This window comes from Eupeodes corollae, chromosome 1 (genome assembly GCF_945859685.1).
Source record: "Eupeodes corollae chromosome 1, idEupCoro1.1, whole genome shotgun sequence".
NCBI classification, from domain to species: domain Eukaryota; kingdom Metazoa; phylum Arthropoda; class Insecta; order Diptera; family Syrphidae; genus Eupeodes; species Eupeodes corollae.
Window position 1 is genome coordinate 202,208,383 of NC_079147.1, and position 21,540 is coordinate 202,229,922.

The following is a 21,540-nucleotide window of genomic DNA, read 5'->3' on the forward strand; positions in this document are numbered from 1 at the left end:
CGCGCAAATCAAAACCATAATTTATTAATAGGATAAGGATGTGTTGACAATGTTTTAAAGGTCTTATCAAATTACTATATTACGCTTAAAACATATAAATGGTGTCTTATAATTCACGCCAAATGTAATTTCGATAGAAAATACAAATTTTTAAATAGAAAACTTAGTGTGTAGAACTGTCATGCTTTCTGGTTTCAATCCCTGCTTGTGCCATTTTTTTTTTTTTTCCTTTGGTACTGCCTCCAAGAGTGGTTTCCCGAATAGCTGATTGGATCCAGCATAAAACAGTAGGTCCCTTCCTTCTCTGACATCATTCGCGCACAAGAAAGGTTGAAAGTTGTAAGTCACTAGGTCCTAGTTCTCAATGGCCTGTTTTGCGCCACCTTTTTTTTTTTATTGAAATAGAGAGAGCTGGCAAAAAATAAAACAACTTTCAGCTGTTCACAAAAAGGGAAGTTCCCATAAAACTATGACTTCAAAAAATCCAAAAGAAAATGGGATTAAATCCCAAGATTTGAGTGACCACACACGTTTAGGAATTGACTTAGTAATTAATGCAGCAAGTAAAGTGTTTCTCTGGCTGGATGTTATGTGGCATTGTCCTTTTTAAAGGATATGTATCTATAGCTTGTGATTTAGGAGCTAACCATTTTTTAACTGTTACAGCCTGACCAGGTGCATTTTATCAAGCTATCAAGACGAAATTATGCTTCATCTTTAAAAATTATTTTTGTTTCTCGAAAGTGGATGTTGATCCACTTAAGTTGAACTAAAAAATGGATTTTGTTTTCTCATTTATCAGCTTACATAAATGAAAAAAGGGTTGTTTATAACGATTGAGGGCGTGCTCGACCTGTTAGACAACATTAGTTCGCCCTTTAGTAATAGTCGTATGTAGTAAGCGTATTTCAGCTGGAAACGCATACTCACTTGCCTCTAGTTTCGGACATCAATTTAATTGTAAGCTCCAATTTTTTTATTCAATATTAGAAATATAAGTAACTTTTTAAGTCAATTAAATGTTATTGTTTTTATTATCATATGTATACTATATTTATGTACAAAAAATATTTACATTAAAAAAATATTTCTTTTCACTCATTACAAAATTTTAAATTAACTAAATAATATATTCGCTTCTTATTGTTTTATTTTTTTAATTTGTTGTCAATTATTTTTTGTCAGTAAAATTCGTCTAATTGGGTATTACATACATACACTTTAAAAAAGTATTAATTAATTAACATAATAAATTACAGTATTCATTGTTTTATAATCAAATATTTCGTGTTCCATTCACTTGTGGCGATTTGATAGAAATATTTATTTCTGTATTGGTCCTCATATTCAGTTGATTAATATGACGAAAGAACAATGATTAATTTGTTGAGGGACAATGAATGCCTTTCTTCTCGTCGCTGTTGTTAATGTCGTTTGTGTGACAAACTTTCTGGAATTTTAAAGCTTTTATCTTATCTGCAGTACACTCGAGCGCTGATTTGAGATCATTGAATACGGGAACGCCTTGTCTTTTAGCCAAGTCAATGAGGTATGACCTGCCTCGGTTGTAGTCCTTTATTGCTGTTGGGGTCAACTGAAAATGTAATTTAAAGTTTTTATCTCATTTATGTTTATTTTATTTATAAAAAAATACTTCTTCTTGTCCTAATATGCAATTTTCGGGAAGCATTTGAACGCAAAGCACAACATTATACATAAGACCGATGCAATGGGCTGCAAGCGTCATAGGTGCAAGTGATCTGGTTTCGTTTGTTATAACGAACAAAAGCACTCGGCTAGAATCCATCAACGACGGATTATAGAGATTCGGGCGTATATGAAGCGGCCATGTTGTGAATTCTGAGTGGTTTGTCGAATCGTCGTTTGCACTATTATGGGCTTTTTCTCGTTCCATTTTCCGCAGCAAGTGTCCAGTAATAGGTTTTTCCTCTGATTTCGCTCCCTGGGAATTCGAATCCTCAAATGATTTGTCCGGTAAATCAAGCTGGGACGGCTGAATACTCTCGTGTAAGGCAGGTAAATGGAACGTTATTTTTTTGGATTTTAAAAAAGGCATAGCATATTTTTGTCGCCATTTGGTCCGCAAAAAGCAACTTCCTCCCAAATATACATCACGTATTTCAAAACTTGAAAATGCAGAATCTCCACTACAATGGATCGAATTTATTGAGCTGTCACTACTTGAGAATACCGAATCATTTGAATCGCTCTCTTCTTCTGTTGTATTGTTTTCATTATAACAGCTACTGTTAATTGACATCATTAGCTCGACATTGAGGAGCATTTTTGAGCATTGTCCTGTTTGTGTTGAGCGGGATTTAGCTATCGCACCCATTGAGTCCGTAGGTTGAGGAGAAGAGGTTCCACTGTCTCTATTACGGTTGCTGCTGCAATCGCTATGGCGTTCATCGCTACCAGGTACACTTGTGCTACTACTTGTCTTAAGAATGTGCTTCGTAAAGAAATTTATAGTGATATTATCATCTCCAGGACGACAATGAAATCCTATCAAAAATATTTAAAATAAACAAAAATTAAATTTAAGGAAAACAAAGAACCAACCTTGCAAATTCGCCAGATACACTGGAGGTGGTGGTACATTAGTCCCTTTAATTGGTGATATGCATCCACTTTCATGTATCTCTTGTTGCAATACTGACAAATAAGCTGCCAGAATACAAAATTGATCAAAATCAATTTGAAACTCATTTCTTTTTGCATTAACTAAAGGTATTGTGGTTTCCTTTTTCAAAAATAATTTATTTCGAGTTATGCTTGCTGATGTTGTAGCCGTTGTTTTCGAAACCTTGTCCGGTTCTAAATCCATGAATGATGACGTATCTAAGGACTCACGCTGAGATATGATGACACTTTTAAGATTTTCCATTGTCAAAAGACTCTGTGCATAGCCCAAAATCGAAAGAGCTCGTTGACATTGCTCCAGTGATATAAATTCCTTCATTGCATTTACTCTGTCAAAAGCTCCGCGTACTACTCTGTAGAGAAAAGTAAAAATGATTCCCTCCTTAGGAACACAAATAGGTTACTTACATCAAAATTGATGCAATATTCGATGGTGGATCACGTATTCCCGCTAGAATTTCCTTTGTTCTTTGCAAACCTGATGGGATGTTATCTAAGACCGGTAATCCTCGTCGAGTCACTAACTCTCGCAACATTTGCTGATTCCTGCTTAAATCAGTGTATTCCCTAATGAAAAGAAAGAAACAATAAAAACCATCTTCAACATACAAAAACAAATTCTACTCTTACTGGTGCGATAGAGGTTCATTAAGTATAAATTGATCGGGCTTGTATGGATGCAGAACCAGAACCAATTGCTGACAATTTTGACCCGCAATATGTGCTGCTTCGATGGCACCAGCAGAAGCTCTTGTTTCGGAATCCATCACAAAAAATAGTACTCTGGCCTTTTCCTTGGCTCGATGTTCCAGCTCAATCAAATCTGGTGTCCAATCAGATACTTGCTGTATCACAAATTTCTTATTTATCCGAATATGTTAATAAGGCTTGAATACTTACTGGATTATAAAACGAAATTCCAAGTGATTTGAGGGCTGGTATGGCTACGTCTTTTCTCCAAGTTGTTGGATTACAAGAACCTCCTAAAAATACTTCGACTGGTGTGCCGGTATCGTTCGAAGTAGGACACGATGATGATATAGAGGAATTTTCTAGATCGGGTTTTTTATGTCTTGATCTTTGGGTTCTTTTCCCAGATGTTGGAATCACGGGATCGCTATCCGTATCATTGTCACCTTCACGAGCATTAAGCATTTGAAGTTTCTCGTTTATTGGTGTAAAACTTGACGTCCTGAAAATATTGTCCTAAAATATTAATTTACATTTAAAATTTGAGTTATGTGGATGAATTTACCTAAAACGTTTTAAATCTGCTGCCAAAACACAAAATTCGCCAAAAGTTAAGCCGTGCCATTGACGGCTACCTTTTCGGGCAAACATTTTTGCCGTTTGTAGCATTTCGCTTACTACAATCAGATTACAAAAAATCAAAATCAAAAGATCATTTAAATTATAAACATTTACCAATCTGTATACTTACTTTGTCGCTCACTCGGATTGAATTGAAGCTCGTGAAATAACTCTTGTACACGTTCGGCTGGCACCACATTGCATCTTGCTTTAGCTCGCCATGCATTTAATGCTTCTCTATGGGTGAAATTAAAAACAAAATAAAACAAAGCATTAAACCATCATCAGTCTCTACTATTAGTTAAATTTTTTGTTTTTGTTATGCTGGCAGTACGATTGTGTAAAAATGATGTTCTTATAATTTGTTTAAATAAAGTATACTCAATTTAATTAATTTGTAAGTGTTTTGTCTCATAAAACTTGATTGTATTATGGACTTAAATGAAACACTTAAAAAATGACACTTATTGCCATCACAAACATATAAAATGACTGCTAACTTAATAAGTAATAAACTAGTTGGTTGTTTTGATAGTGGGTGATAGATATCATGTCAAAAAATATATGACGACGGTACAATATTAATTAAATAAAAATTAGTGGAATATTGTGGTGAGAAAATTCTCATATGAATGAAACGCAATATTGTTCGTTGTATGTGAACAAAGAACAAGTCCCTGTTTCACCAAACACTTTTTACTTTGCAACTTTGCACTTTTACTTTGTAAATTAAGTTTCACTAAATGCAAATTTGCAAACAGAAAATTATTGAATTGAAAAATTTTCCACTTTCCAAAATACTTTTCACCGAACGCAAATTTTTCAAAATGTAAAGTCTTTTTCTGAAAAGGTAAAAAAGGTTTTTGTTTTTTTTTTTTTGCATTCATTTCTTTCACAAAACAATAAACTTTTCAATAATATGCAAAGAGAAATTTGAATTTTCAAATAAGAGTTTGTTTTAAAAGTTGTCGAAAGCCAATAACAAAATAAATTTTGACGAATTAACCAAATATGAGCCTGGATTTAAGGGTTATTTTTTCATGTCAAAAATGTCTGATTTTGTAGAGATTTTTAAAAAAGCTGTTGTAAAATAATTTATATACATACATATGTAGAAATGAATCGTTTTGGGGAATATTTTGAATACGAAAAAGTTAGTTAGTATTGACCAAAGAGTAGTGAAACTAAAAATTAACTTCGATATCGAAAATGATTTTTGGACAAAAGAGAGTTTTCGCTTAAGGAAAAGTACCATCAAATTTGTGTTGTCTTAAATTGTATGTAAACTACATTTCAATAGCCAAAGAATATTAGTTAAAGTTCCTTGCAAAAATGTTTGTGTACACTACATTGAACTGGGAATGGAGAACTATACCACGATGTTGCATCTATGCACGGAATAAGAAAAGCAACTATCTGCAGAGTAGTTTATCGAGTGTCAAAATTAAAATTGATGAATTTTTTGCTGAACACAAACTTGTTCAGCTTCAAATTTTTTTCCTCAATGAGGAATTCTTCATGTAGCTGGATGTATTGACATTACCTTGATACATATTGATTCACCAATTTTTTCTAATTCATATTTGTTCTTAATAAACACTATCTAAGATTTACTTTTAAACTTTTAAAAATAGGAATTAATGGCATTGTTGTATTTTAAATTTGTGAAAAACTTTTACTTTTCAAATTAAGTAAGTCTGAAGTCTTTTACTCTGCAAATTTTGTGAAACACTGTGCATACTAAGTTTGCAGGATATTATTAAGATAATGGCAAAAAAATACTCAAATCATTAAATGTGAGTGTACTTTTTTACCTTGGTTTTACTTAGATCATTGAAGTCAAACCCCGAAAATATCAAAAAATTTGTTATTTTGTATAAAATCGATTATACAATTGTGGCTCACTGAGGCGTATACTCATTTTTTTTAATTTGTCATCTGCATGTTACGTTATGTGGCATATTAGAATTATTAATATTACCTACATTAATGGCAAAAAAGAAAGAAAGATATTAAAAAGTGACGTTTCGAATGGTTAAATTATTTTAATTTCTACCATTTTTATAAAAATTGATTCCGAGTAACTTATTATTGTCTCTATTTAAATGAACCGGAATTTTTAACGTTTTTGATTCCTACACAATCGATCGGCATTTAAATCACTTCAGCCGTAAAATAACCACAAACTTAAAGAACGAAAAACGATTTAATATTTGATATTGTTTTTGATGCATTCAAATAATAAATAGCAATAAAGTTTCGCATCAACCAAAGACCCAATAGGAATTAAGATGAAGAAATTTGTACATGATGAAAGAGAAAATTTAAACAAATATTTCTCTTAAAAATTATAAACTATAATATACATACGACTACGCGACGTACATATGTAGGTATAAATAAATGCACTCTTACATGGACTATAGAGTTCAATGTTTTTGTCAAAGATATTTCCGCGGGTTTAGGTAGACTCGTAATAATGAATGAAAAGATTACGATGTATGAAATCATCATCAAAATAATTATTTGTATTTTTTCTTGTTTGCTGTTACAACAAAAATGTTCTTTAGTTGTTATTTTGTTCTTGGATACCTTTTTTAGCATTCTACATTGTTTTTAATAACTAGGTATGTTTTGAAAATATAGCATCAAAATCGGGAATCTTGCAAAATATGGTAACTCGCTTACACCACACAAAACACAGAAGTTTGCGCCTACTTCTTTTTTGTTAATTTGTATAGGTAGGCGATAAATCCCATTAGAGACAAGTATCCAAAGATCGCTCCCTGATCGTGGGCATCACAAAAACTCAAATTACTGAGCTCTATAGTAGTGCCCCCACCCCATTTTTATTAAAACCAACAGAAATAATAAATGTTTTTCTTTGCCGAATGCCGAAGAATGTTTTCATATAAATAATATAAAATAAATTTCATATACAAAACTTAAAATCTAAAAATATCTACATGGCAGCAAACATCAAAATGCGATATATCTACAAAAGAGGCTGCTTCAATAAAATTTTGTGCTCTGTGTTGTGATGTCATGTTCAAACCAAATTCGGAAACGCATTTATAATTCAAAAATAGTGATGATGAGTAGTGTTAATGGGGCGGCTATAACAGGTTGTTTTCTATTTTGTATTTTTTGTTGTACATTTTTGTAAATTGGAAGTTTTGGTTTTTAAATTTGATAAATTGCGTTTAAGATTATACTGGTGACACAACTTTTTGGGGAAAAAAAAAAAACAATGATTGAGGTTGATTAGCTTGATAGTAAATTAAGAGTTTTACTTAAATTTGGCAGTAGAAGGCCAAATATATTATTCTGATTTGTTTACAATGCCAAGGTTTTGTTTAAAATAAGTTGTTTGCACTTAAAATAGTAAACCAATTAATGATTTCGACGAAAATAAAGATTTTATGGAAATGGAACTCCAAAAATGGTGTTGGAACAAATTTACAATTTTTGGGCATTTTATGAAATAGGACTTATTTCCAAAAACTATAAATAGAATAACTTGTGTCTTGCTTTCATATATCACATAAATTGTTATGATTTATAAGGAACATTTTAACGCAGAACTGTCGAAAAGAAATCCGAGGACATAGTAATTATGTGGTTTAAGACGATGGAATTTTATTTTTGTTCGATTCATGGCTTTTTTGCAAAGTTAGGTGGTTGTAGCCAAAGAAAATATGAATATTTTTGTTTAGTTTCTTACATTTTTCAAAGGCTTTTTCAAAGTAACTTGTTATCAATTTTGCGTTTTCAAAAATACTGGAATTCGACATCTGTCAAACTAAGTTGTTAACCAATTTTTTTTACAATTGAAAGTCGGACATTTTCGAAAATGGATCGCTTAACTATCATACAATGCATACAAATTGTTAAAACCTACTACAAAAATGGTGATTCTGCCACAGCCACATATCGTGCTTTAAGAGGAGATTATGGTTTAAATAATCGTTCAACTACGCAAGCAATTATCAAGTTTGTGCAGAACTTTGAAGAGGCATTTGGATCTACACCTACCTCTATATAAAGTGTGGCTCACACAATAGCGGAAGCCAACTGACCATTCACAACGTCGTCGTATGGATACGTCGTATGGGTGCTTGAATAATAGGCGGTGGACGTTGATTTTTCGAACAAAATTTTCTTCAGCGACTAAGCACATTGGGGAATATGTGGTTTCAACAAGACGGTGCCACATGTTACACAAGTCGAGCGAATATGGCTTTATTGCAAGAGACATTTCCAGGCCGCGTAATTTCTCGTCGTAGCGATATCAACCGGCCACCAAGATCATGCGATTTGACACCGCTGGACTTTTGTGTGGGTGTGGCTACGCGAAAGACCGAACACTTAAAAACCAACATTCGCTAAGTTATGGCTGAGAGACCACCCAAAATGTGTCAAAAAGTGGTCGAAAATTACCTCAAAAGAATCAATGCTTGCAACAATTCGCGTGGTGGCTATTTAAATGCTGTAGTGTTTCATACATAATGTTCAAACTATAAAATTAAAAAGGAATATCATGAAAAAAAAATATTTTATGCGATTTATTAACTTTTACTTTTGAAACCGTAAAATGGATAACCAATTATTTTCGTGTCGAAAGAATTCCGAAAAACAGTTACATTTACCAGTTGAATATTTTACAAACAAAATCATTTGATTGTACTTAACCGTTATTTTCTGGGTTGAGAGACGATTTTGGAATAGCTCTTGGCAAGAATTTTTCGAAGCAAAAATGCTCGGAAATGTTTAATATCGGAGAATTCTCCGCACCGAACGAATACCACGGAAGGGTCGATTATATAAAATGAATTAAAAAACAGTTTTTAACTTTTGTCAACCTGCTGTGGCATTTTTTTCAAATTATTGGAGTTTCTTTGCTTATAATTTGGAATTTGTTAGAATTTAGGAACGAAAATTGTTAGAAATTGTTGATTCGTCAAACTACTGCCTGTTCTTTTATAGGTAAAACACCAACCGAATATCCTACTGAGATTCATTATTAATAAGAATAAAAAACTTATCTATCTAACTCACTATTTATTCTCACCTAGCAACCTGGCTTTACATTTGCTTTCTTTTTTTGAAAAATAGAGTCACAAACATTTTATTCTCAGATTCCTGACAGCAAAAGAGGAATTTGTATGAGTAATTGTATTTATGTATGTATATTTCTGAGAATGCAGAACTCTCCTTGATCTTCGAAGTATGAACTTGCCAATTATTACAAATTGTGTTTTTTTTTAAATATCTATTTGATTTACCAAACTACTAACATACAAAGTAAAATACGGTTGCTTTCAATCTCAGATAGATATACATATAGGGTATCCGGATACATTTTTGTTAGTGTTTGACGTGTATGAAAACAGCTAATCAAAAACAGCTGGGTTATCAAATAAGACCGCGTATTCAACATATGGTTGAATTTGAATCTGAAAATTGATTTAACATTTAATCAAACAATCATTTTGGACCAGCTGAAAGCTGTTTTTATTTTTTGGCAGCTATCTCAATTTACGTATCTACGTCTTTCAATAAGGTATCTAAAACTTCACATAACATTTGTGAGAAAGGGCGGTTAAATACCTTTCTAGTTTTTACGGCGTACTATCAAAAAATATTGTTCTAGACATGTACAGTGAGTCAATAAACAATAGTAGTAGACTTAAATCCCACAAAGAAAACATTTGTTTGTATGACTTTTGGGGTTTCCTTGCCTTAATATTTTAAAATTGTTCTAAAAAAAAAAAAAAACGATTCAAAAGTAGCGCGTTCTGCAATATTGAAAAGTCACCCCTAAAAGAAAATAGAAGAATGAACTATGGCACTATTCAATGCTTGCAATAATGTTGTTGTAAGAGCGAACTGCAAAACTGGCTCAGAAAAACAAAATTACTAAAAGAACAAATGAAAATATTAACACTAGTATTGTTTATAAATCTATTTGTTTTAAGATAAAAAAAAACACAACTAGATTCACTGAAATTATTGTTGTAACATACAACCGTATAATAGGAGAAGTTTTGCTGAGTCGCAGCTTAAAAGCTAACCCAAAACTCAGCTGTATTTTTAAAAATTGAGTAAACACTGCTAAAATGTTCATCTAATGTTAAAATGTTCATCTAATGTTTTAGCCACGGCATTGAATAGATTTATGTGCACTGAAAAATAAGGGGCTGGAATTCGACCCACACTAAAAATAATTAAATATGAACAACAATATTTTGTGCAAAAACCAAAAAATAATTTTCAAGTAGATACCATCATTTTTGTTCGCGCGATGTTCGAGTCGCATTTTTTAGTAGTATTTTTGTAATGGAAACTGTCAATTGGACTTTTTTAATATGTCAAATAGTAGCAAACATATCTATTTAAGCCGATATCTTATTTTTTTCCAATATATTTGAGTCGAAAATAAATTTTTACCAACCTTTACAAGTAAAAAACCTATTTATTTGTTATATAAAATCATTTTGAAATTAATAGAATTTCTTGTTCGAAAAATATTCGAGGTGACACATATTTTTCTTCGGCTTTTTTTATTAAAAAAAAATGTTAATTTAATTAAATAATAGCAGATAAAATAATAAAATATAAAATTTGATTGAAGTCGCTATTGGTTCATGAGATATTAAGAATCCACCTCCGAACGTATGCACGTATCTTTGATTTAGATTCTAGGGACTTTGAAACGTCAAAAATATCAAACATTTCAATTCGACAAAAAGGACCGATTACAATAACTTCCATTGGGGATGTTAAAATTTCTTTAGAAATAAAACAAAAAATAATTTTCTAAATAAGACAAAATAAAAAAAAATCACCTCTTAATTTTGAATTTTTACTGAAATTTTGGAATAAAGTTTAAGTGTTGTTTTTTTTAAACCAATAAGCTTTTAAGTTCAAATAGTACCAAAATAACAAATATGTAAAAAGATTGTGTTATCTTTAAAAATTTAGTCTCTACTCTAACTCGTTCTTATTATTTCAAAAAAATCATTGCTTAGAATTAAGTTGGCTTCGGAAATGGGAGACTTTAAAAACGTATTATTATTTCCTTTGAAATTGTTTGTAACATGAAAAAAAAGCACAATGACTTTGAAAATTATTTTTTGTTTTCGAATTTTTTAATCCTTTTTTTAAATTAAATCAAGTTTTGTTTAAAGGTCATAGGTATGTATTTATTATAAAATGAAAAAAATGAGTACTTGTGTAAATACTTTAAAACATTATTTTCAGCAAAAAGAAACTAAATACAGGTATTTTTTAATTAAAGAATTAGTAAATACAATACCAGCATACATACACATTGCATAGATATAATTTAAATTTATGCATACAAAATATTACAAATTACAAACAATAATGCCATTGATTTTATATAAATATGTTAAAATAACAATGACAACATCTTTAACCCATGTTAAGCCATCAACAAAAAGAAAGTTAAAAAAAGAAACGTTCGTTGTTGTTGTCTTCACAATAACCAAACATTCATTAGATACACACAGGAGAAAAAACCATCTGAACCAGAGACTTATTTATTCCAACAAGAGCCAACAACAAACCGCTAAATCGAATCGAAGATGAGGTCATAACTAATAATAAAACTGACTTGATGGTAGTGGGCTAAGAGAAAAACAGCTGTTTCGATATATTGAGTATAATATTTTGTTGGTCCGTGTAGCTGTAGCTAGCTCTCTTGTTTTGGTATTTTAAAATCCAAACGAAAAGAGATCGATCGACGACGACGACGACGACGACGACGACGCGACTGTGACGATGGTGATGGTGAAACAAACAAAATAGCAGCAGCGAATCAGTCAGTCCCATTCACAAGCTACTCACAAGCAGTAACGTGACCGCTTGGAGGTTTATGAACCAAAAAGCACACCACCTCTTCCAGCCGGAATATGAATTTACAACTGCACGAAACATCACAATTACACTCCTTTAGTTAACCCAACATCCGAACTGGCCCTGTTGCCATAGGAAAGGCAATTAAATATAAATATATGTAATAATTATAATGCTCCTGCATGTATCAAAAGACTATCTATAAAATTCCAGGGAGATATCGATTAAAAGTAAGTAAATATAGCATCATTCACAATGTAGGTACAATCGTTCGTTAGTTCTTTTACTGAATAAACGTGTCCAAGTACTCAAAGCCTATCCAATCTACCAACAATCCACTATTGTCGCCCCGTGTCGGCTTTGCCGCATTAGGCAGCGCCGCGACCGACGACAAACGACAGACAACGTCAAGCGCTGCAACTCTATAGAGGAACTGAACAATGTAAAAACATCATTTTTAATGATGTCATTGACAAAAGTAGACTTCTTATTATAAGCCAATCTAATATGCATTTCTTTTTAGTCTCTCCACGAGTTGAATTAAAACTAGCGCGGTGGTGAACGGCGAACAATGCGGTGACAACCAAAATTCCAGGAGCTGAATTTAAAATGACCTGCCACGCTGATGCCCAGCTAGTCTCTTTTATGCGCATTATAGAATAATCTAAAGGTTATCAAACGAATTTCAATTTCAATAAATGCGTACCTAGCACCTACATACCTAAGAAGAGAGAGAGAGAGTGACATAGAGAAGGTATAAAAATAAACAATTTGTAATTCGTCATCTAGCTATTTTTATTTTCTTAAAGGGAGGCGAATAAAATTTATAAAAGACTAACAACAACAACAATATAAATATAAAACGATTTTTGTTTTCAGAGACAAAGGACATGTACGTTGCCTTAAATGGGAAATTAATAAAAAGAAAAAAATTACAATTTCCCATTAACAAGGAAAACATCTTTTGTTTGTAAACAGAAGTAAAAATAAAGCAAAAATTACTACAACGACTACGAACAACAACATTCACCACAATGTCATGAGAAATAAAATGCATTCCACCGCACTTCCGTCTTGCATTGCATTAAGTTCATTGCAGACGCAATGTCGACTGCGGGGTGTCATGTGGAAAATACATAATATTGTTGCGTCTCGACTGCACTCGACTCGATTCCGCATAGGCCTTTTTACAAATAGATGAATAAAAATTTAATTTCAGTTTATCGAATGAAACTATTTGTTGTGGCATTACTTTTTTTATGTTTTGCTTAAATTAATGACTATGTATTTTATTTTAACTCTCAATTTTTTCTTTACAAGAAATCAAGGTCTTCGCTTGACGGTTTTGTTTTATTTTTGAGGGTAATAGGTATTTGTATTTATACCTTTTTAAATGCTATAAATTTAAGTTATAAGGAAAGCAGAAAGTTGTCATTGCAGTAAATTTGAGATGAAGAGAGTAGAAATAATAATATGTAAATGTTTATTCATTTTAAATAATACTTATATTTTTTTCTTTCGAATTCAGTGAGTTTTGTTATAGCAAAATTCGGTATCGAATTGCAGTTGCACTTGATACTTTGCTCCTCTTAGAATTCTTATAAATTTTTTTCTATCTGGGAATAATTTCTCTTTGTGACGCTTTAAATCTTTCTTTTTTCTAAAATATGTAATACAAAATTCTCGTGTCACTGGGTTAGGAGTTTGACCGATTTGTGTGCATTTTTGGAAGGTTTAGGAATCAGCAGTCAACTATTTTTTAAACTCTGAAGTTTTAAGGGTTGGCAACCTTAAAATATTTTCTTTAAAAAATGTTTCGAGCTGTGAAAATTTTATGAACAAAAAAGAGATGAACCGCAATTAATAACGGGTCAAAAATTTTTTAAAAGTATAGGTCTGGAATTCGACATCTGTCAAACTTAGTTGTTACACCAATTTTTTTTTGTAAGTTGGCGTCAGGCATTTACGAAAACTGATCGTTTAACTATCGCACAGCGCATACAAATCTATTACAAAAATGGTGATTTTTAAGAGGAGATTATGGTTTACACAATCGTTCAAGATCGCAAACAATTGGCAAGTTTGTGCAGAAATTTGAAGAGACTGGATTTGTTACAACATCGTTTTGCTCCTACCACTGACAATATCGCTGCTGTAAGTAAAAGTGCTGCCGAAGACCCGAATGTGTCTATTCTTCGTCGTTTTCAGGAATAAGGACTGTCTTAGGGCACATTATGGCGTTTTTTGCATTTGGATCTACACCTATGTACATCCATATAATGTCCAGCTCACACAACATCTAAAGCCAGCTGACCATTCAAAACAGTGTAGATACGTCGAATGGGTGATTGAACAACAGGCGGTGAACGGCGATTTTCCGAACAAAATTTTTTTCAGCGACGAAGCACATTTTTCACTCAGTGGGTGTGTTAATGAACAAAATTGTCGAATTCGGGGTTCTGAGAATCTTCAAGTAATTGAAGAGAGGCCATTACATCCATACAAAATCAAAAAATATGATTGGACCTTACTACTTCACAAAACGACTTTCACCGTCAATTCGAACCATTATGGTCATATGATAACGGACTTTATTTTCCTGTTATTGAAGAATACAACTTGGATAACACGTGGTTTCAAAAAGACGGTGTCACATGCTACACAACTATGGCTTTATTGCAAGAGACATTTCCTGGCCGCGTAATTTCTCGTCGTGGCGATATCTACCGGCCACCAAGGTCTTGTAAATTGACACCGCTGGACTTTTGTTTGTGTGGCTACGCGAAAGACCAAGTTTATGCAGATGCATTTTTAACTCTTGAACAATTAAAAATCAACATTCTTCAAGTTATGGCTGAGATACCAAGCAATATGTGTCAAAAAGTGGTGGAAAATTACTTTAAAAAAATCGATGCTTGCAACAATTCGGGTGGTGGTCATTTAAATGATGCATTATTTCACAAATTATGTCAAAATTCAAACCTTATTACTAAAAACAATAATTATGAGAACAAATATTTTCTATATTGTGTTTTATTTACGTTTACTTTTGAAACCACAAAATGGATAACCGTCTACATTTGTAAAGCGTTTAGTTCTAAGAAAACACTTCACTTATCGAAATGATACTTTAAAACCCCGAGAAGCGACAGAAATTTAGGACAAATTCTCAAATTTAACGTTATTTACTAAATATTTATTAATATTAAGTGCAAAGATTTTTAGGAATTTTTTTTTGTTTTTTTTTTTAATTTCGAATATTTTTACTATGGGATTAACTATTCGTAACTAAACAAGTAAATAGTAAAAATATAAATATAAATTCGAGTTAACTCAACCAATAAATTTATTGGGAAATAATGTATTGCACTTTTTCTACCTTTTGCCCAGAAACAAGACCTATGAAAATCTTAAGGTATTAGGGAGCATATCAACGAACAATGGGATTTGATTAAAATAAGCGACCATTCAAACATAAAACACACTTTGAAAGTTCGAATAAAAAAACACAAAATTAAACATATTTTGTAATTTTAAAAGAACGTTTCATACAAATATTTATACACATTTTCGCAACCCTAATTTTTTAACTAAACATCGTTAAAAGTCTTAAACTAAATACAATCATGTTCAGTTACAATTATTTCGTAGCTTGCTTTTTATATTTATTTTGTTAGCGTTTGTTTGCAAGTGGTAACCATTATTTTTGTCCACATATCATTTTTTATCAAATTCCTATCTGAAACCGGAATTATTGATGTTTGCAAAACTGATTTGAATTTTCTTTTTCTCTTAATTTCGGTATGTTCATTTAAATAGACAATTCAAAGCTATTGATCAATAATCGAAAGTTTTTATCAATTCAAAAATAAGCAATATTTAAAACGTATTATAACCATAAACTAATTTTTGATTGAGATTCGCAAAAAATAAAAATCTCTATGTAGTATGATTACCATATATTTTAAGACAACTCCCACGCTTTAAAAACCGAGGACAAAAAAACAAACAAAGAAAAGAAAATGTTTTAAACGAAGATATTTGTTAAACTATATACATACATATTTAAAAAAAATATCACCAATTATATATTAAACTCAAGATTAATTGTATTTTTCGAAAGTTTGCCGTATTTTGTACATAGATATAACGGGGTATTAAAGGGCATTATTCCGTATCAATTGTAGTTAGAATATTAAAAAGCAATTAAATTAAATCACCTTTGCAATTTTATAAATAAATTCAAAAGTTCTATCAGTATTGATTTACTAAATAAGTGACTTCATAGTTGAAAATTCACATTACTGAATTACGAATTTTAACGTTTTTATAAAATAATTATATAATAATTGTAAATAGTCTGATCATTTTATAAATTTGACAAAATAAGTTTGCAAATATTGTTTATGCAACAAGTATGCAAAGACTTACAATTTCGGCTAATTTTGTAAGACCTTATCTTTTTAATATACCCTAAAAACATATATATTTAACTAACAATGCAAGACTGCAGAAGCATTGACTCAAGTAAATAAATTACTTCAACTGACTCAAATAAAAATATAAAAAAAATATTAAAAATATTAAATACAAAATAAATTAAAATTAAATTTAAAATAAAAGTAAAAGAAAAAGAAAACAAAATAACAAAAAAAAACCTACCCAATGAAATATTTTGCTTCAACTGAAGGTGCTTCTCGCGGGTTGTTAACATTTAAAGTTTGCGGCCGCACCGATGCCATCATAGCCGAAGTAGAACTGCTGCGATATGTCGCCGTGGTTGTGGTCGTAGTTAATATGCTGCACTCGGTAGTCGATCGTACAAGAGTATCGGAAGACTTGGTTTTCTTCGTGGATCCCATAATTTCTTTGTACTGAATTCAATTTATAGTTTATCACAATCGATTATAACTTGTCTCTTTTGTATTTTTATTTGTAAACAAAATCGATCTTTTTTTTAAGTATATTGCTTGGTCCGTTGCGTGGTAAAGTCTAAGTTTTAAATATTCAAAAGAAAAACTTTATGTGCAATAGCAGCATGCAACAAAATTGAGCTTTTCATATTTGTTTATTTGTTTTTTATGTGCGTTCACTCATTCTTTTAAAGACAATCAATTACTCGTATAAAAATTAAATGACAAAATTACACTTTAGTTTCCAAAAACTAAACGAAAACAATACTTCTTGCTCCAATGGAAATCTGTTGTATTAAAAAAAAGAATACAAAATAAACATGTTTTTGTTCCACCATACATCAAAAGTAAATAAATTGCTTATTTGCCCGGTAGATAATTTAATTTTATATTTTTAGAAATGATCCACACGTTTCGGAAACACGCTGTTCCAAGGTACAAAAAACACAGTCTCTCAGTTAGCGGCGCGGCGCGTCAGTATAAATTTTATGAGGAGATTTGTACATATACGTGCTTAAAGCGTTAAAGCTACTTCTTTCTTTGCCCTTCTTTCAATGATATAATATAAATTAATATTGAGCTTAAGTCATTAAACACACAAAAACAAAAAATATAAATAAATAACTTTTACACAAATCATACAAAAACTAATAAAATAGGTTAATTCCTATATTTGTAGATCATCACTAATAACGTTTATGGGCGTTTAAAAGAACTTCAAGTAGTAGGTTAGAGACTTGAACATTTTATTTATCATTGATATTAAAAACTTTTTTCTTAAACCGCATGCCTTCATTTAAATTTACTTAACTGCAGTCGAAACTTATCAAAGATTTTAGTACGTGTAATAATCCAAAATATTTTTTGAATATCAATCACTCATTCACTGGAAGTTAACATTAGAATTTGTTTAAAAGAAATAAAAACAAATACACAAAACTTTCATTTAAATATTTTCGATTTGATGGGATGGTTTGTTTATAGAAACAACATTTGTACCACTCGCATGTAGGTGCGCAGTAATAATAATACAAATAATTTTGGAAATCTTTTCTTGCTTTTTAAGCAATCTACAGAAAAATAGAGTTCATCAACGCGCGGAGATTCACGAAAGACTAACTTGTTCTGAATTTTCTAAAAGAGGAGAATTATGAACTCGTGTATCGGGTCTCTGGGTTCTCGTTGTCGGTGACGCGGTGTTGTGGTAGCGTTGGTTTGGTTGGATTCAAATCGAAAAATCGACACTCTCTTAAAAAGCACACCCAGTCTCAGTAAACAACAGCAGGTACAACTCAACTTGGCGAGTAAAAAAAGCTTAATGATTGGTTTTTGCTTTGTTTTTATTAATTTCTTTATATTTAACGCACATAGATATTCTGAAGTTGTAAGTGCATAATCTTTATATCGCAGAGTCTGTAGATATGTTTTTGTTTTTTGTGTGTCTTTCATGATGAATGGTAGTTGAATGAAGTCTATTCGTTACGATTTCCGTTACGAATTTCATTGTTCTTAAACGGAGGTCTTAAAAAATTGTATGAATCATGAAAATACAACTGGTAATAGCTTGGATTTGAATTTCCTCAGCATTAAGTTGCTGAGCTGCTGCAGTTTTGACATATGACTTCTACCTTGCCATAGATATAAAAATCTGCGATTAATTTCTTCCTGTTTAAAAAAAAATATCGACTTCAAGGAACTTATGAAAGCTATGACATTTCACTTGCTGCTTTATGCTTATGAATTGAATTGAGTTACATATATGCGAAATATATCTCTGGAAAGATTCCACGTGTTTTGGTTTTTTTTCATTTAAATCGGTTTACTTGGGCGTATACGAACTTTTTATTTAGGTGCTCTATATATTGGATTATTATCCATTTTCTCATTTCGGATTAATAGACTTTGAAGAAAATTGTATGTTAGGGAGATTTTAAGATGAAATTTTTGAACCTTTTATTTGTCCTTAAAGCGTGGCTTATATAATAAGATACTAATTTATCATGAGATATTTCTGACTGCGGAGAAGATTAACTTATTATGTTTGTAAACTTTGATCTTTTTTGACTCATAGAGTAAGATGTGATGACACAACGTTTAAAAGTGGAAGTAATGATTTGTTTATTTAATTAAATAGACGTGACTGTTGCACCCGCTTTAACTTGCCGGGTTAGAAACAAATATTTTACTTATCATAAATCATCAATATAAACAATAATGTCTTGATGTCATCGCTTTAAATTATTTATTTAGTGTTACACCTAACAATTTATTCAATAAAACGATCAAAGAACTAATTTCAGGAAATAAGAAACAAATGAATCATATATAGAAGCTGATTTTTGTTCAAGCGTTCTCTTGTTAAATGGTTACTTACTTAACCTGTCTGCATACCTTCCTACTTATTTATCATGTAGATGTTTAAAAGATAGGAGAAATCTACTAAGGTATCTCCTACACTTAAGTTTTAGTTTTAAAATGATCTAATCCACCTACTTTTATTCCTCTAACTTTCACATTTTGTCTTCCATTTGGGAAAAGGTTTCAACAGATGCGTTCAATGAGCCAATCATCATAAGCAAGAGGAGATGTAGAATTTATTCGTTTAATGCACTCTGTCAGACCTCAGGCGACAAAGTCAAAGTTCAACGACCAGGAACAATAACAACTTTTTGCTTTAAGGTGTTATTAAATGTTGTTCTTTTCTTTTTCATTATAAATTATTTTATGTTTGTAAATGACAAATAATTCCAATAATAGAGTTGATGGCTACAATAATTTTGTATCCAAGTCAAATCTCGACTCTTACTAGCTGGTGACTAATCGATAGTATCTCCAACTCATGATTTTTTTTTCCTTTATTTGGTTTCGAATTCTTGATGAAGCACAATAGTACAAAATATGTAGCAAGTTGTTTTGGAAGATCAGGTCTTATGTCGTATGGTATCTATGAAACAATAGCTATTGTATGGCGTTCAATAAAATTACGTCATTCACTCAAAATAAACTCATGTTCATGGTACTTTTACCTACCTACTGTTCCCTTAGCTAAGCAAAATAAAGAAAAAATAACTATTAAAGAGCCTCTGAACCTACCTTAGAAATTGTTTAACCATTCTTATTTCATTTTTATTTTCACATTACTTTATTTCCGATAACAAAACACATTTCACTTCTTTTTAAATCAAAAAGAGTGAGGATTAGCATACGACGGCAGACAACACAATACTCTAAAATTAAGTAACAATTTTTATTTTATTTTCAACAATAATTTATGTACTTATTTAATGATGGAAAATACGAAAACAAAAATCGAATATCTACTGCAAACATCTGTGAACTCACTGACATTTTAAATGTCAACTGTTTTGATGCTATGTTTTCTATGTTATTTTTTTTTGTTGTTCTAAGTTGTTGCACCTGGAAAATGTTCAGGGATGTAAAATGAAAATAAATCTGCACATACAACAAAGAATTAACAATAGCTTCCTTTTATATGGTAAGGTAGTGGCAAACTATCCTGTTGCAACGAAGTGTTGCCAATATCCTACTCTTCAATTTTGTAAATAAATATTCGTTCAACATGGCATGATAACTGGTAGCTCATTTTCGAAGAAAAAAGGCCCAATAATGCCTCTGCATCAAAATACGCACCAAATAGTGAGTTTTGGGTGTATGATAGCTTTGTATATAAAAAGTTTAGTACTACCATGGAACAATATTTCGTTGGTGGTTTTAGGTACAATAGTAAAGTACGAAAATTCTACACGAGCTAATATTGCCGTAACCACTAGGTGTTCCTCGTAGACTCCTCTATGGTAGTACCATACGTTTTATATACAAAAATGATACAGCCTTTCAATTATGAAAAAAATTTTCTTTATACACATAAAATAAGTTTTCATTTTAATATATTAGTGGTAAAATGTCGAAAGTGAATCTCCGTACATTCTAATGATTTTTTTGAAATAAGATATATTTGGGTTGGAAAAATATGTATCATGTACAAATGTATGCATATTAGATACTTTTAATTCATAAATATGTTTAATATTTGAATTTCTTTTAACATTTTATTTTATTTACTTACTACCATTTCCTATGTTACATGTATTCATTAAATAAAGCCTAATTCTTGATGAACTTGGTTATTCGTTTCTATTTTTTTGGTTGCGATTTTATTCAGTTATTGTTAGGGACAAATTTATTTCAAGGGATATTCCATTAAAGCAGAACATTTTTTGACGGTAAGTACTCGTAGCGTGATGGTTACTGCATAGGACTGTCACGCCAGAGGTTTTAAGTTCAATCCCTTCTCAAAGAGTAATTGATGTCATGAAAAGCGCAGTTCGTAAACGTAGGTTCTCTTTTATCCATGACATTAATCGCAAACACAAATGGTAGAGAGTTGTAAGTCACTAGGCTTTGGTCCTACGAGCTATTAAAACCTGTTATACAATTAAATTCTAAATTAGGTACCCATCTTCGATTCTTAAATACAATTTGAAAAGTACTTAAAAAAAACTTTAAAATATAATGGGCAGTATCACAGTGAATTTCAAGTATGAAGTTTTGATTTTTCCAGCTACTAGTACAAGGTGTTACATTTTTTATAATGTACATGTCCTCAAGAGTTTATTAATGCCCTTTATATGTTTATATTTAAAAGTTTGGAAAATAGGGAAGGATTTAAGAGGAGACAGCGGATCACATTAAAGTTCTGAATATTAAAATGTGAGGAAAAAACATAGGTGGCAAAAACATTCCACATTCT

General features: G+C 31.2%; 1 protein-coding gene and 1 long non-coding RNA gene across 4 annotated transcripts; one reads left to right on the forward strand and one right to left on the reverse strand.

The window, feature by feature from the left end:
• Positions 1-1,015: 1,015 nt before the first annotated feature.
• Positions 1,016-20,040, reverse strand: LOC129954173 (uncharacterized). 2 transcript variants are annotated; one of them, XM_056067906.1, is made up of 10 exons: positions 19,863-20,040; positions 16,519-17,056; positions 4,106-4,212; positions 3,920-4,031; positions 3,565-3,856; positions 3,295-3,509; positions 3,073-3,231; positions 2,584-3,017; positions 1,655-2,526; positions 1,016-1,594 (listed from the first exon to the last, which is right to left on the reverse strand). In XM_056067906.1, the coding sequence occupies exons 2-10, from the start codon at positions 16,716-16,718 to the stop codon at positions 1,379-1,381; spliced, it is 2,607 nt and encodes an 868-aa protein (XP_055923881.1). In that variant the 5' UTR covers positions 16,719-17,056; positions 19,863-20,040; the 3' UTR covers positions 1,016-1,378. The 2 variants fall into 2 exon arrangements, with proteins under 2 accessions (XP_055923881.1, XP_055923882.1); XM_056067907.1 differs by lacking the exon at positions 16,519-17,056.
• Positions 11,299-13,391, forward strand: LOC129954175 (uncharacterized). Of its 2 annotated transcripts, none has more exons than XR_008782654.1 (4): positions 11,299-12,016; positions 12,118-12,298; positions 12,380-12,610; positions 12,666-13,391. It is a non-coding gene; the product is annotated as an uncharacterized LOC129954175 (long non-coding RNA). The 2 variants fall into 2 exon arrangements; XR_008782653.1 differs by having other exon boundaries at positions 11,300-12,016; positions 12,736-13,389.
• Positions 20,041-21,540: the final 1,500 nt, after the last annotated feature.